The sequence below is a fragment of the Moschus berezovskii genome, chromosome 7, assembly GCF_049115385.1.
Source record: "Moschus berezovskii isolate FMDL1 chromosome 7, NW_MosBer_1.0, whole genome shotgun sequence".
NCBI lineage: Eukaryota > Metazoa > Chordata > Mammalia > Artiodactyla > Moschidae > Moschus > Moschus berezovskii.
In genome coordinates, this window is record NC_142466.1 from 13,911,574 (window position 1) to 13,928,384 (window position 16,811).

General features: G+C 56.0%; 1 protein-coding gene across 2 annotated transcripts; it reads left to right on the top strand.

Moving 5' to 3' along the window:
• Positions 1 to 5,517: 5,517 nt before the first annotated feature.
• Positions 5,518 to 16,465, top strand: RP1L1 (RP1 like 1). 2 transcript variants are annotated; one of them, XM_088837651.1, is made up of 6 exons: positions 5,518 to 5,540; positions 6,388 to 7,003; positions 7,961 to 8,102; positions 9,768 to 14,867; positions 15,297 to 15,748; positions 16,097 to 16,465. In XM_088837651.1, exons 1-6 carry the CDS (start codon positions 5,518 to 5,520, stop codon positions 16,463 to 16,465), a joined length of 6,702 nt encoding a protein of 2,233 aa, XP_088693777.1. The 2 variants fall into 2 exon arrangements, with proteins under 2 accessions (XP_088693777.1, XP_088693778.1); XM_088837652.1 differs by lacking the exons at positions 5,518 to 5,540; positions 15,297 to 15,748 and having other exon boundaries at positions 6,407 to 7,003; positions 9,768 to 14,639; positions 15,939 to 16,465.
• The last annotated feature ends 346 nt before the right edge of the window (positions 16,466 to 16,811 follow it).

Below are 16,811 nucleotides of genomic sequence, written 5' to 3' on the forward strand. Positions count from 1 at the left end.
CAAGGCAAACCATTCAATATCACAGTAATCCAAATCTATGCCCTGACCACTAATGCTGAAGAAGCCGAAGTTGAACAGTACTATAAAGACCTACAAGACCTTCTAGAACTAAAACCAAAAAAAAAAAAAAAAAGTCCTTTTCATTATAGGGGACTGGAATGCAAAAGTAGGAAGTCAAGAAACACCTGGAGTAACAGGCAAATTTTGTCTTGGAGTTCAGAATGAAGCAGGGCAAAGAATAATAGAGTTTTGCCAAAAGAACACACTGGTCATAGCAAACACCCTCTTCCAAAGGCACAAGAGAAGACTCTACACATGGACATCACCAGATGGTGAATACCGAAATCAGACTGATTATATTCTTTGCAGCCAAAGATGGAGTAGCTCTATATAGTCAGCAAAAACAAGACTGGGAGCTGACTGGTTCCTTATTGCCAAATTCAGACTTAAATTGAAGAAAGTAGGGAAAACCACTAGACCATTCAGGGATGACCTACATCAAATCCCTTACGATTATACAGTGGAAGTGACAAATAGATTCAAGGGATTTGATCTGATAGATAGAGTGCCTGAAGAACTCTAGACAGAGGTTTGTGACATTGTACAGGAGACAGGGATCAAGACCATCCCCAAGAAAAAGAAATGCAAAAAAGCAGAATGGTTGTCTGAGGAAGCCTTACAAATAGCTATGAAAAGAAGAGAAGCAAAAGGCAAAGGAGAAAAGGAAAGGTATACCCATTTGAATTCAGAGTTCCAAAGAATAACAAGGAGAGATAAGAAAGCCTTCCTCAGTGATCAGTGAAAAGAAATAGAGGAAAACAGTAGAATGGGAAAGACTAGAGATCTCTTCAAGAAAATTAGAGATACCAAGAGAACATTTCATGCAAAGATGGGCTCGATAAAGGATAGAAATGGTGTGGACCTAACAGAAAGAGACGATATTAAGAAGAGATGGCAAGAATACACAGAAGAAGTATACAAAAAAGATCTTCATGACCCAGATAATCACTATGGTGTGATCACTCACCTAGAGCCAGATATCCTGGAATGTGAAGTCAAGTGGGCTTTAGGAAGCATGACTACAAAGCTAGTGGAGGTGATGGAATTCCAGTTGAGCTATTTCAAATCCTAAAAGATGATGCTGTGAAAGTGCTGCACTCAATATGCCTACGAATTTAGAAAACTCAGCAGTGGCCACAGGACTGGAAAAGGTCAGTTTTCATTCCAATCCCAAAGAAAGGCAATGCCAAAGAATGCTCAAACTACCGCACTCATCTCACATACTAGTAAAGTAATGCTCAAAATTCTCCAAGCCAGGTTTCAGCAGTACATGTACTGTGAACTTCCAGATGTTCAAGCTGGATTTGGGAAAGGCAGAGGAACCAGAGATCAAATTGCCAACATCTGTTGGATCACTGAAAAAGCAAGAAAATTCCAGAAAGACAGCTACTTCTGCTTTATTGACTGTGCCAAAGCCTTTGACTGTGTGGATCACAACAAACTGTGGAAAGTTCTTCAAAAGATGGGGATACCAGACCACCTGATGTGCCCTTGAGAAATCTGTATGCAGGTCAAGAAGCAACAGTTAGAACTGGACATGGAACAACAGACTGATTCCAAAACGAGAAAGGAGAACGTCAAGGCTGTATATTGTCACCCTGCTTATTTAACTTCTATGCAGAATGCATCATGCGAAATGCCAGGCTGGATGAAGCACAAGCTGGAATCAAGATTGCCGGGAGAAATATCACTAACCTCAGATATGCAGATGACACCACTCTTATGACCGATAGTGAAGAAGAACTAAAGAGTCTCTTGATGAAAGTGGAAGAAGAGAGTGAAAAAGTTGGCTGAAAACTCAACATTCAGAAAACAAAGATCATGGCATCTGGTCCCATCACTTCATGGGAAATAGATGGGGAAACAGTGGAAACCATGGCAGACTTTATTTTTTTGGGCTCCAAAATCACTGCAGATGGTGACTGCAGCCATGAAATCAAAAGACGCTTGCTCCTTGGAAGAAAAGTTATGACCAACCTAGATAGCGTATTAAAAAGCAGAGACGTTACTTTGCCAACAAAGGTCCATCTAGTCAAGGCTATGGTTTTTCCAGTGGTCATGTATGGATGTGAGAGTTGGACTATAAAGAAAGTTGAGCGCCAAAGAATTGATGCTTTTGAACTGTCATGATGGAGAAGATTCTGGAGAGTCCCTTGGACTTCAAGGAGATTCAACCAGTCTATTATAAAGGAAATCAGTCCAGAATATTCATTGGAAGGACTGATGCTGAAGCTGAAATTCCAGCACTTTGGCCACCTGATGGGAAGAACTGACTCATTGGAAAAGACCCTGATGCTGGAAAAGATTGAGGACAGGAGGAGAAGGGGACGGCAGAGGATGAGATGGCTGGATGGCATCACTAACTCAATGGACATGAGTCTGAGTGAACTCCAGGAGTTTGTGATGGACGGGGAGGCCTGGAGTGCTGCAGTCCATGGGTAGCAAAGAGTCAGACACGAGTGAGCAACTGAACTGAACCGAATTGATCTCCATCCCTGGGGACCTAGTGGGAGGATCTGGGCGGGGCCTCAGAGCCCTGCCGTCCACCCACTGGGGTCCCCTAGCTCAGAAATACGGATTTGGAATTTGGGAAATACTGAATGTTCACTGGTGCTGCTCCTGGAGGATCCGCGTCCCTTTCTGTTTCAAACGACAGAAACTCCAGCTCAAATTCCTTAAGCTAAGGGGAGAATAGCCGGCTGGTATATCTGAAGAGACCACTTTTCCAGTTTGGGTGCTGGGTTCAGGGGCTTCCCTAGTGGTTCAGATGGTAAAGAAGCCACCTACAATGCAAGAGACACGGATTCGATCCCTGGATCAGGAAGATCCCCTGAAGAAGGAAGTGGCAACCCACTGCAGTATCCTTGCCTCATGGACAGAGGCGCCTGAGGAGTCGGACTCGACTGAGGGACTAACACTCACTTCACTTTCAGGGCCCAAATTTAGTGCACCCAGGGGTGTAGCCAGGTCGTTAAGACTTGATTTCCCATCCTTGGTGGCGGCATCTTTATCCAGCTGCACGAAGCAATCAGCTCTTCTTGGCCTCACTGCCAACTGGGCCAGTACCAGGAAGAAGCCCACCTGGTCCTTTGAATCTATCAGGGGACCTGGGGTGGCAAGGGAGTGGGGGTCCCAGCACCAGGGCCCTTCAGTGCTAAAGCAGGAGCAGTCCAGGTAAACTCAGCCTTGCAGCGACGCTTGCTTCTTATTTCTCCTTTGCTTTTTTTTTTGTAAATTTATTTATTTATTTTTAATTGAAGGACAATTGCTTTACAATGTTTTGTTGGTTTCTGCCATACAAAAACGTGCATCAGCCATACATATACATATATCCCCTCCGTCTTGAATCTCCCTTCCATCCCGCCCCAAGCCCTCTAGGTCATCACGAGCACCACACTGAGCGCCCTTTGTCATATAGCAACTTTCCACTAGCTTTTGCAAGACTCAGTTACCATCCCCTTCTTCCTTACTTACCTGTTTTTGGATTAGAGTTAGGAACCGCCTGAGCTGGCTTTGCCAGCATCCCAGATTCCTGTGGGGAAGGGCTCTGTGTTCTGCTTTGTAGTTCTAGGGGCCAGAGCTGATCTTATTGTCAGTGCCGTTACAACCCCCTGGAGCCTCTGTCAGCTCCCTTAATAGAGCCTGTCAGATGCTCTGCTTCCATCCATTGAAGGTCCTTCCAGAACAGCCAATCTTTCTCTTTCTACCGCACGTTTGCACATAGGCCCCCGCCCCGACTGCTGGGAGCAGAGCAGGAATGGGAAGGCCAGGCACTGTGTGGTCCGTCCGCCCTGATGCAGTGTCTGCACTGCCATCTGAGCACAGCACACAGGAAGCCTGGCACCTCCTCCGCCCACCCCGCCAGCCTACCCGGCAGGTCAGAGTTGGCACCAAGGCCGTCTCTATTTGCCACACCGGTGCTAACTTCCGCCTTCTCTGGCTAATCCTCTAGTTGTCCTGCAGGTCTCTGCTCAGGAACTCGGCACGTCACCTCCTTCAGGAAGTCTTCCTTGACTTGCATTCCCCTTGATCTGCTTTCAGTCACACCCTGTTTATAATACATCTGTATCTGTGTCTCTATCTCAGAACATGTCTTATGCTGCAGCTTAATTATCGCCTACTTGCCACAGTAGAATTGGAGAAGGACATGGCAAACCACTCCAGTGTTCTTGCCTGGAGAATCCCAGGGATGGAGGAACGTGGTGGGCTGCCGTCTATGGGGTTGCACAGAGTTGGACACGACGGAAGTGACTCAGCAGCAGCAGCAGTGACACAATAGAATGGGACGTTTTTGAAGGTGAGCGCCATGTCTCAGTAATCTTTGTATTTCCAGGGCCCAGCATAGAGGCTGGCGCATAACAGAAGCTCAGAAACCCTTGTTGGGTACTCAGATGAGTGAACGAAGGAGTGACTGAATGAATGAACATCCTGGCCAGGATCCTTTGAAGGTGAAAGAATCGAAAGTTCACTGTCTCTTTGAGAAAGGAAACTGATTGGCTTCTCCCTTCCCTGTGGCTGAGGAGGAGGATCTCAGTGACTCACCATGCAGGTGAAGCAGAGCCTGTGCGTTTCTGCCGAAGAGGCTGGAGAGTAAGAAGTTACCCCTAGAATTTTCTAGAGGAATGTCAGAGGAAAGGGGCCGTCGGCACTGGAGGGTACCGACCACAACGTTGCCATGAGAGTCTTGGGCCCGAGTCTTCTGGGAGCCGGCATGACCTCTGCCTTCACAGTGTCTCCCATCCCTGCAGAGCTGCTGTTGGGCGGTGTTGAGGAGGGTCCCTCTTCAGAAGGAGACTGGGAGGAGCAGTCCTTGGAGGTGGTGGGGACTCTGGAAGACATGGCGACACTGAAGGACAGAGTGACAGACTGCAGTGACCCTGGGGGCATAGAGAGGCTGGGGATATGGTGATGCTGGGGCGCGTGGCAACTCTGAAGGATACAGTGACTCTGGGGGATGCAGTGATGCTGGGGCGCGTGGCCACACCAGGGGACAAGGTGGCACAGGAGGACACGATGACCCTGGGGGACATGGTGACTAGGAGGATATAGTGAAAATAGAGACACAGTGACGCTGGAGGGATAGGGATGTGGTGATATGGGGATCACAGTGATGCCGGGGCACATGGTGGTGACTACAGGAGACATGGTGACCTTCCTCCCCTTCTCAGCCCTTCAGTGGGGCCGAGAAGGGTGTTCACCGTCACAGGTGAAACCGCCAATCAAGCAGGAAGCAAAGTAGCCCTCCAGAAGGTGTCCCTGAGGGGCAGTGCCTGGCAGCCACAGGGATGTGCTGGGTGGGGGGTGGGGTTGCTGAGAAAGCAGCTTAGAGGGCTTAGCCGGGAGGGAGGAGGCTGAAGAAGCTAATTATAAAGTTTGTGCAGAGATGAGAGACGATTACAAGTGCTCTTGTGCACCAAGATTTTGAAAATGAGAGCAGAGCTCTTTCCCGGAAGATAAATGGGGATACATGGTGAGTCAAGGCAAAAAGGAGATGCGGCCGCTGACTGGACTGTAAGTGAGGAGAGGTGGCTGCGGCAGGGGAGACTGCGGTCACCTGCCATGTGCACGGCAACGCAGGTCCTGCTAGGTCTGAACCCATGTAATCAGGGGACCCCTCACTGGATCCTGACGGTGTGCGTGGCGGTGACTGGCAGGCCTGGGCTCTGTGGGGCAGCTTGTGAAGCCTGGGTGTCATCAATCACTAGTATTTCTTGTGTCCCTGCTGTCTCTAGCAGGGGGCTGGGTGCCCTGAGGGTTATAGATTCTGTGCCCCATGCCTTTGGGCTATTGATGCTTGCTTTGTATTCATAAATCCATTGAATTGTGTTGTGCAGATGAATATGGCTGCATTTTACCAAGACTCAGATTGGTCTTCAAGCTCTTGGGGTTGCACAGGCAGTAAGTGGGGGAGGGGGTGAGGTTTTAATTCATATCTTCTGATGCCAAACCTTTGCTCTTCCTTCTGCTCATCAAAGGGCTTTCTGGGTGACTCAGTGGTAAAGAATCCACCTGCAAAGCAGGAGATGCAAGAGACATGGGTTCGATCCTTGGGTCAGGAAGATGCCCTGGAGAAGGTAACCCACTCCGGTATTCTTGCCTGGGAAATACCATGGACAGAGGAGCTTGGCGGGCTACAGTCCATGGGGTCATAAAGAGTAGGACGTGACTGAGCAGTAGTGGCTGCTCATCAAAATGAATGAACGTGCCTCTCCAAGACGGGGTGAGGCAGATTTGGGGTGGAAAGGGAGCACCTCTGTGCCAACACCAGGAGGAAATGTGCAGACCCTCGGGTTGTCCTCTGACTTTCCTTTCTCCGATCCCTTTCAGCTGCCTGGTCCTCCCCACCATGAACAGCACTCCGAGGGATGCCCCGGCCTCCGGCCACCGCGAGTGCCTCCTGCCTTCTGCGGCCCGGACCCCCTCTGTCACCCAGGTCACGCCGGCCAAGAAGATAACCTTCCTGAAGCGAGGGGATCCCCGGTTTGCTGGGGTCCGCCTGGCCGTTCACCAGCGCGCCTTCAGGAGCTTTGGGGCCCTGATGGACGAGCTCTCTCAGCGGGTGCCGCTCTCCTTTGGGGTGCGCTCGGTCACCACACCCCGGGGCCTGCACGGCCTCAGCGCCCTGGAGCAGCTGCAGGATGGTGGCTGCTACCTCTGCTCCGATAAGAAGGCCCCCAGGACCCCCGGCGGGCTGGGCCAGCCCCGGGGGAGAAGCCCTTCCGCTCAGCAGTTGAGGGAATTCGAGGCACCGGGAACAGCCTCTACCTGCAAAGGTCTCAAAGCCTCGAGGAGGATCACGCTGGTTAAGAACGGGGACCCTCGGGTCCAGCAGACGGTGGTGCTCAGCCACAGAAACACCAGGAACCTGACGGCCTTTCTCAGCAAAGCGTCGGACCTGCTGCACTTTCCCGTGAAGCACGTGTACATGGCCAGTGGGAAAAGGGTGGGCTGTCCAGGATACTGTTTCCTTACAAAGCTGTCCGGACCTCAGCTTGAAACACTTAGATGGAACCAGGCAGTTATTCCTTTAAAAGAGGCACTGACACCATCGGGGTGTGTGTGTGTGTGTGTCTGTGTGTGTGTGTGTGTCTGTGTGTGTGTGTGTGTGTCTGTGTGTGTGTGTGTCTGTGTGTGTGTGTGTCTGTGTGTGTGTGTGTGTGTCTGTGTGTGTGTGTGTCTGTGTGTGTGTGTGTGTGTCTGTGTGTGTGTGTGTGTCTCTGTGTGTGTGTGTGTGTGTCTGTGTGTGTGTCTGTGTGTGTGTGTGTCTGTGTGTGTGTCTGTGTGTGTGTCTGTGTGTGTGTCTGTGTGTGTGTGTTAGGCTCAGTCGTGTCTGACTCTTTGAGACCCCATGGACTGTGGCCCCACCAGGCTCCTCTGTCCAAGGGGCAAGAATACTGGAGTGGGTTGCCGTTTCCTCCTCCAGGGTGTCTGCCCAATCCAGGTATCAAACTCAGGTCTCCTGCATTGCAGGCAGATTCTTTACCATCTGAGCCACCAGGGAAGCCATCAGACACAACTGATACTGTCTATAAAACATAACTAATGAGGACCTGCTGGGAACCCGCTCCAGTACCCTTGCCTGGAGAATCCCGTGGACGGAGAAGCCTGGTGGGCTATAGTCCATGGGGTCGCAGAGTCGGACACGACTGAGCGACTTCACTCACTCACTCACTGTACAGTACAGGGACCTCCACGCAGTGCTCTGTGGTGACCCAAATGGGAAGGAAATCGGAGAAGAGAGGATGAATGTGTATATATGGGATTCCCAGGTGGCTCAGCAGTAAAGAATCCGCCTGCCCAGCAGGCGGCATGGGTTCGATCCCTCCCCCTACCTGCACTTTCCTGGGTGGAAGGGGGTCCTGCAGACCAGGCCTCCCGACTCCACACTCTCCTTCCCCAGGTGGACTCTCTGAAGGCTCTGCTGCGAAGCCCCTCCGTGCTGGTGTGCGCCGGTCTCGAGCCCTTCAGACTGCTGGCGATGGAAGATATCAGAAGAAAAGGAAGTGAACCTTCATCTGGGCAGACTTCAAGGAACAAAAGTGGTGAGTTGGGCCTGGAGGATGCCCACTTTATTTGCACTGGATGGTGGTTCAGGAGGGCCGGGCAGATATCCTTTCTAGATCATTTAGGAAACATGCCTTTGGCCCCACACCTGGGCATCTCAGTTCTCTAGAGGTCTCTCTTGCCCCTTCCTCCTTCTCATCGCATTAACTGAGCTGGACAGTTGACTGGGATAGGAGAAAGGGGAGTCTGGTATTTAAACAGAGAAGAATTAAGAGACCTTGAGCTCTAAGATCTAGGATCTAAAAGAAACTTTTATTAAGGACCACAGTGGATATAACATTATGGACACAGTGAATCATGGGTACGTGGCATTTTCATCTTTCAAGAGTCATGACTCTCTTAGGCAACAGTAGGGATCAAACAGACCAAAGAAACAAATCATAACCACGGATCACCCATCCATCCATCAATCTATGCAGCCAGCCATATACCCATCCAAAAAGTCTATGTGCCAGAGGTAGCCTTTGTTATTAAAAAAATTTTTTTTTAAAGCACAGTCAACGAGTACAGAGAAAAATTTCAGCAGAATTATTGGAGTTACTATGGGCAAATTTTGGTGAATAAACAAAATAGCACCCTTTGTGAAAAGCTGTTAAGAGAAAGACAACAATGGTTTCTGTGCTTGCGCATGCCAGGTTCCGGACAGAGGCCTGTCAATCCCAGCCACTCCCCTGGGGGAACCTCAGTCTCACTAGATGCTTATGGAGGAGCAGAGCTTGGCAAACCTTCTCCGACCCAGCTGGACAAGGGAATCTGCTCTTTTGCTGGCCGTAGGCTCAGCCTCCGCCAGCCACTCCCTCTTCGCCAAGTGTTAGCTCAGGAGATAAAATGAGAAAGTATGGGGGGTTTCCTTCTTTCTCAGGGTCACGTCTTTCTACCCCCAGTGACCCCTTCTTTTTCTCTTTTTCATGCTGAGGGACAAGTTTAGCTGTCATGTGTGTAGGCCCTTCCCTGCCATCATGTATCAACCCCAAAACTTGATGCGTGTTAAGATGATAAATGATAAATCACCACTAGTCATTGCAGAGCGTCCTACAGTTATACAGTCAGAGGTGTATGCAGCCACTTACTGATTTTCTTTCCTGCACTGGTGGTGGCTGTGAAGAGGGCTAGAAGTTAACTCAGGGCACTGGCGCTGTACAGCCCACCCTACGGTCTGTGAAGAACCTACTCTGTGCCAGCAACTCTGAGGAAGCCTTACGTGCACTGCCTCGCATCCTCAAACCTGCCAGAGAGATCTATCACATTTACAGTTCAGGAAAGGGGTTCTGCCAAAGCTTTCACCGCTAGGAAGTGGCAGGGTTGAGACTGAACTCGGACTTCAGGGTCATCTCCCTGGGCTATACTGGTTCACCTCCCAGGAACTGCGCGAAGATTCATTCTAGAGTGGTTTCTGTCCTAACTGCTGGTTCGGGAGGTGGCAGGGGTGCACAGTATCCTCGCCTGGAGAATCCCATGGACAGAGGAGCCTGGTGGGCTGCAGTCCATGCAGTCATAAAGAGTCAGACACGACTGAGATGGTAGCGTACAGACAGGGGTGTACAGGCTGTGAAAGGCGAGTGACCTTGACTTTTCTGCCCTGAAGCCCCCACCGGCGGCTCATTATCTTTCCCTCTTTTCTCTTGCTCGTCATCGTGTGCCAGGGAGCTGGGGGCCCAAGGCCAAACAGAGCGTGATCCACGCACGGTCCAGGCTGGAGAACAGGCCACGGCAGTTCTCCTTGATGTCGGAGAGGTCGGGGCTCAGCGACCCTTCGGCGTGCCCGCATCGGGCCTGCATGTGCCCTGCCCCCGGCAGGCACCCTCTGAGCACTCCCGCCCGGCTCGGCCCCTCGGCGGCCGGTGAAGACATCGAGAAGAATGTGAGAGTGAATGAGGATGGCAGCCTATCTGTAGAGATGAAAGTCCGCTTCCACCTGCTGGGAGGGGACCCACTTCTGTGGTCCAGGAGGCTCGGGAGGGCCAGCACCCTCACCGCGACCAGTGGGGAGGGCCCCGACGCTGGGGAGGCGGATCTCCTTGGCTGTGTGTGGAAGGGCCACTCTGGGGACCCCTCAGAGCCTGGGGCACAGAAACTGGGGCCCTGCAAGGCGGGAGGGGTGGGAGCCTTTGACCAAGGCCAGCGGCAGCTGGGGTCTAGATACGAGATCTGGATGAACCCCCTGTACACCTCCCAGGGAGAGTGGTCAGCCTCTCAGTGGAAGTCTGGGCTGACCCAGAACTCCAACTCCAGGGCCCCCCGGAGCCGAAGGGTCACCAGCAGGAAAAGAGGGAGCAAGGACAGGGCCAGCCCTGCCTCCAGCGACACACCCCCTGGAGGCTCTGAGCCAAACTCCTCCTGCTGCTCTGGGTCCCTGGAGGATGCTGTGGCCAGCTGTGGCCCGCATCTGGCCTCAGGGGCTGGTGAAGGCAGAGGCAAGGGAGCAGCGCCGGACTGCAGGGACCGTGATGGCTGCCTGGAACCCCGGACCCGTGGCCTGACAGATGCCCTTCCTGACTCCTCCGCGAGCGCCGGCTCTCATGAGGAGCGCAGCGAGAGGGACAAGCTGTCCCAGGGCCGCCCCAGCAAGACTTCCCAAGGGGCCACCCCACAGGGACCTCTGGGTTCCCCCACTGTGAGCCCCTTGTCTACAGGGAAGGAGGACCCACAGGCAGAGGAGATCAGACAGGGAGCAGGGCAGCCCCAGGCCAGAAGTAGGCCTGGGGTGAGGCCGCCCTCAGCTCGGGGCCCGGCTGCTTCCGGGGGCGATGCGGGAGGCTGCACCCCACATTCTGCCTGCGCCTCAGCCCTGGGCAGGAGCAGGAAGCAGGAGAGCAGAGCCAGCACCCTGTCCTCACCCAGCATTTCCGTCCTCAGCCGAGGGGCCCGGAGGGCCCGCCCCAGGCAGCACCACAACCCAAAGGACATCCACCCCCTGCTCAACTCGCTCGTGTCCCGGCCTGACAGGGCCCACCCACGCGGCCCCCCGTCCAGCCTTTCTGAAAGCTCACAGGGCACCTGGAACCGGGCCTCCTGGGGCCCAGGGCCACCCTTCTCGGCCTCTCTTTATTCCCAGGACACACGCGGGCTAAGCAGCGTTCCCATTACCCCTGGGAGCAATTCTGACTGTGTTTCCAATTTCTACCTCCCTGATTCTCCCTCTGCTGAGACTGAAGCGGGCCCTGAGTTCAGGCCGTGCTCACCGGCTCCCACACCTTCAAACACATCTGGCCCTTTCAGTGCTCCAGCTGACGGCCTGGGTGAAAAGACTGGGGGTGGCAGATTCCAGCCTTCTTGGCCCTTGGTCGTGCCAGCTGGGTGGCCTGAGGGAGGAAGGCTGGGAGCACACTGGGGTAGCAGCTCTTCACACCCGGGCACATCCCTGGCTCGGGGGTCCTCCTGTGGGACGATACAGACGATGCCAGCCCCACAGCCGCAGGGCAGCCAGGGGCCCTCCTCCAAGGCCTGCTGGGTGTGCAGCAGGTATTGTCCCACACCCCCCAGGACACGGCCCCTGGGCAAAAGGCATCCTTTACGCATCCGCAGTGAGGGTGCCCGCAGCACTGATGGGGAGCCTAGTGGGGAGCAGGTAGGGGAGGGAAAGTTGGATGCGTGGCATCCACGGCCCCCTGGCTCTCAGGGAGCAGCCTCAGGGAGAGCAGTCAGAGCTGTGAGAAGGGGCAGCCCTCGCAGCGGTCCCCAGCTCGGGAGAATGGTCCAGGGGAAGCTCTCAGGCAGAGGAAGAGGCCTGGAGGAGCCAGAGGAAGGTGGCAGCGAGCTGCTGGGAGCTCTGCCCCGAGCCTCCCCGGATGCCGTGGTCCGTGCGTGGCTGAGCAACATCCCGGAGGAGCCCATGAAACATGAGCTGGAGGACAAGGGTGAGCATGTGGCCGAGCATGGCCTGGAAGGCGCCCATGAGGACCCTGTGGACAAGCATTCCCCAGACGACCTGGAAAGATCAGTTTGGGCTGGACAACTGCCCGTGGAACAGGGGGTCAGTGAGGAAGCAGAACCAGATAAAGCCTTTCCAGTGGCTAGTCCCAAGTCAGGAGAGGGTGTGCCTTGCCGTGGAGTGTCAGAAACCCCTACGGAGGCTGAAACAGGCAAAGCAGTGGCTGTGGATGGCGGGAGGGGCCAGCGTGTGCTTCCCAGCAGAGTCTCCACCTCCTTACAGATCATGAAGGCGCTGATGGGGTCCCAGCCGGGCCGGCCCAGCAGTCTGCCTGAAGTGTCCCACTCAGCGGGCAGGAAGCTCAGCCGCTCAGCCCAGGCCCTCATCACCTGTCTCGCCAGGCTCCACTTCTTTGATGATGATGATCTTGGGTCTCCCACTAGCAAAGTGAGGTTCACAGACTCCCCTCGGTACCAGGAGCTCCTAAGTACCTTCCAGGCCCTGTGGCCAGGGAGTGGCCTCAGGAATACTGAGCTGGAATCGGACCCCCGGGAGCTCGGCTGGCGACAGGCCCTGCCAGCCCTCGGGCCCCACATTGCAACTGAGGACTTCAGGCCCACGTCTTCCTCTGGGGTGGATGTCGGCAGTGGTTCTGGAGGCTCGGGGGAGGGCAGTGGACCCTGCACCGTGGACTGCAGCCTGGTGTCCGAGAAGATGGAGCTGCCCTTAAGCATCTCCTGCCAGGGGCCTGATTCCAGAACCTTGGGGAACCCAGAAATTTCAGGAAACCAAAAGCTGAGTAGTTATGAGGCTGAGGGTGCTGCCAGTGAGGACGGGGCAGAAAAAAACGGCAGGGAGCTGATGCTGGGGGGTGACCCGGACCAAGGAGATAAAAACACAATGCAGGAAGAGGGGGTACAATTGGAGGAAATAAAAGAAGAAAAAGAAAGGGCAGAACTGCAAGGAGAGGGTGTCAGAGGGTTTCCGGAAGAGGAAAGAATCATGGAACTAGAATTGTCAGGAGCAGGCTCTCAGGATGGGGCTGGTGTCTGCGAAAATAAGAGCCTGCATGAAGAGGAGGCAGGAGACCCCGCTGCCGTTGCCACACAGAGCTCTTCAGGGAGGAGAGGGAGCCTGACAGAGCCCCCCAGGAGCCTCAGCGAGAGGTACCTGGACGCCAGTGGGAGTCAAAGTGCCCCCAAAGCTGAGCCCCCTATGGAGAAGTTGCTCAGAGCAGCTGAGACTGGCTGCGGGCAAACCCTGGACAAGCTCACCCAGGGGGCTGGTGAGAGGGGCACTTGCAAGGGCCGCAGGGGGTCTCTGATCTCTGACCCCGTGTGGGTGTCCAAGTTGTTGAAGAAGATGGAGAAGGCCTTCATGGACCACCTCGCCGCTGCCACGGCTGAGCTCTGCACCCGCTGGGGCCTGCAGGGCGGCCACCTGCTGGACCAGATGGTGGCCGAGCTGCAGCGGGACGTGAGCCGGCGGCTCCAGGACAGCGTGGAGAAGGAGCTTCTCAAGGTCCAGAGCTGGGCAGGGGGCGCGGGCGTGGGGCTGCCCAGGGAAGCCCTCCACTGGGAGGCGTCCCTGCAGACTGAGCAGCGCAGGCAGCGCCTCCAGGCCCTGCGCAACCTTTCGCCCTTCTCCGAGCAGACGCGAGGCCGGGGGCACCCCTCCTTCTCCCTGGAGGACCTGCCGATCTTCAGAGGAGCCCTAGGGACCCAACTTGGGGTAGAGGCCAACGGGGAGGAGTTCTGTCCCTGCGAGGCCTGCGTGAGGAAGAAAATGGTTCCCGCATCCCCAGTGGATGCTGTGGGGTCAGCCAGCGCGCCCATCAGAAAGGCCTTCGACCTGCAACACATTCTGCAGAAGAAGAAAGGAGGGTGTGCTGACGGGGAGACAGCGGAGGTGGCCCCTGCTGTGCAGGGGGAGGTGGAGCCCCCTCACAGGGACCCCTCGAGGACAGGCACAGTCCAGGGATCAGGCCAGGGCCCCGGAGCGGAGAAGGGCGACCAGACCCTCGGCAGGGATGAAGACCCTCGGCAGGAGAAAGAGGGGGAAACAGAGCCCTGTGTCAGCAGCGAGCCCTGGGAGGGGCTGGGGAGGGGGGAGCAGGGCGTGGGTGGTGAGGAAGGAGGCCTGAAGGCGGGCTGCGGGGCTGAGGACACTGGGGAGGCCCATGGCCTGGGGGGCGGTGGCCTGGGTCCCAGAGGACGAGCTGCTGGCGCTGAAACAACAGAGGCCCGGGGGGCTGCAAGGGAGGAGCGGCCAGAGATCGGAGGAGGGCATGGAGGTGACGAACAAGGGGGCCCTCAGGCCGGCCTGGGACGCGGCAAGTCCCATGAAGCTTCTGGAGACAGGAGCCCGACCCCATGGGCGGAGCCCCCCCAAAAGAGGCCAGGCCCCAGGTCAGGCCTCTCGTCCTTCAGCACATCCTCTCTAGGGAGCTGCTCTCTGCTTTCTCAGAAAGGCTCGGAAGATGAGCCGTGGGACAGATGCGAGAGGAGCACTGAAGACCAGGCCCTGGACGTCCCTGATCCAGAGGGAAAGGTCACAGGCACGTACCCAGAAAGCCCCGCTTCTGAGCAAGAAGGGGCCCCATCAGGCTCCAGAACTCCAGAGCAAGGGACGAAGGAAGGTCTGAGTCCAGAGCAGGAGACAGAGGAGGGCCCGGCTCCAGAGCAGGAGGGAGAGGAGGGCCTGGCTCCAGAGCAGGAGGGAGAGGAGGGCCCGGCTCCAGAAGAGGGAGAGGAGGGCCCGGCTCCAGAAGAGGGAGAGGAAGGCTCAGCTCCAGAGCAGGAGACAGAGGAAGGCCTAGCTCCAGAGCAGGAGACAGAGGAGGGCCCGGCTCCAGAGCAGGAGGGAGAGGAGGGCCCGGCTCCAGAAGAGGGAGAGGAGGGCCCAGCTCCAGAAGAGGGAGGGGAAGGCTCAGCTCCAGAGCAGGAGACAGAGGAGGGCCCGGCTCCAGAAGAGGGAGGGGAAGGCTCAGCTCCAGAGCAGGAAACAGAGGAGGGCCCGGCTCCAGAAGAGGGAGGGGAAGGCTCAGCTCCAGAGCAGGAGACAGAGGAAGGCCTAGCTCCAGAGCAGGAGGGAGAGGAGGGCCCGGCTCCAGAAGAGGGAGGGGAAGGCTCAGCTCCAGAGCAGGAGACAGAGGAAGGCCTAGCTCCAGAGCAGGAGACAGAGGAGGGCCCGGCTCCAGAGCAGGAGGGAGAGGAGGGCCCGGCTCCAGAAGAGGGAGAGGAAGGCTCAGCTCCAGAGCAGGAGACAGAGGAGGGCCCGGCTCCAGAAGAGGGAGGGGAAGGCTCAGCTCCAGAGCAGGAGACAGAGGAGGGCCCGGCTCCAGAAGAGGGAGGGGAAGGCTCAGCTCCAGAGCAGGAGACAGAGGAAGGCCTAGCTCCAGAGCAGGAGACAGAGGAGGGCCCGGCTCCAGAGCAGGAGGGAGAGGAGGGCCCGGCTCCAGAAGAGGGAGAGGAAGGCTCAGCTCCAGAGCAGGAGACAGAGGAGGGCCCGGCTCCAGAAGAGGTAGGGGAAGGCTCAGCTCCAGAGCAGGAGACAGAGGAAGGCCTAGCTCCAGAGCAGGAGACAGAGGAGGGCCCGGCTCCAGAGCAGGAGGGAGAGGAGGGCCCGGCTCCAGAAGAAGGAGAGGAAGGCTCAGCTCCAGAGCAGGAGGGAGAGGAGGGCCCAGCTCCAGAAGAGGGAGGGGAAGGCTCAGCTCCAGAGCAGGAGACAGAGGAGGGCCCGGCTCCAGAAGAGGTAGGGGAAGGCTCAGCTCCAGAGCAGGAGACAGAGGAAGGCCTAGCTCCAGAGCAGGAGACAGAGGAGGGCCCGGCTCCAGAGCAGGAGGGAGAGGAGGGCCCGGCTCCAGAAGAAGGAGAGGAAGGCTCAGCTCCAGAGCAGGAGACAGAGGAGGGCCCAGCTCCAGAAGAGGGAGGGGAAGGCTCAGCTCCAGAGCAGGAGACAGAGGAAGGCCCGACTCCAGAGCAGGAGGGAGAGGAGGGCCTGGCTCCAGAAGAGGGGGAGGAGGGCCTGGCTCCAGAGCAGGAGACAGAGGAGGGCCCGGCTCCAGAGCAGGAGACAGAGGAGGGCCCGGCTCCAGAGCAGGAGACAGAGGAGGGCCCGGCTCCAGAGCAGGAGACAGAGGAGGGCCCGGCTCCAGAGCAGGACACAGAGGAGGGCCCGGCTCCAGAGCAGGAGGGAGAGGAGGGCCCGGCTCCAGAGCAGGAGGGAGAGGAGGGCCCGGCTCCAGAGCAGGAGACAGAGGAGGGCCCGACTCCAGAGCAGGAGACAGAGGAGGGCCCGGCTCCAGAGCAGGAGGGAGAGGAAGGCTCAGCTCCAGAGCAGGAGACAAAGGAAGGCTCTGACTTAGAAGCCAAAAAAGTAGTGAAACGTCTGGCTTCCACAGAAACGAGGTTTAGAAACCTCCCCATGGACCGTACAGATGGCTTTGACCAAGATGACTTAGATTTCTAGAGAACTACCTGGGAGGCAGTCCTGAGTCAGAAATTCAATCCACTGGAGATGCACAAAGGACACAGGCAAAAATCAAGGACTTGCCAAGGACGTGGCCACCCTTCACTGCCCTGGGTTCTAGATTCTGAGGCTGCGTCGGCCCGTCCACCCACCAAATGAGGGACGGTCTCAGATCTGCCCAGTTATCAGAAGTCAGCTCCCCTCCATATGCCTGCTGAACCCAAGAGGATGGAACTGGCTGGCTGTGGTCCAGGAGAGGTTTTGTTTGTGTTTGTTTTTTACCAGCGAGAGTTTCCCTCCTTCTGCCTATTGATCTCCAGTTATTTCTCTCCTTGGCCTCTCCTGG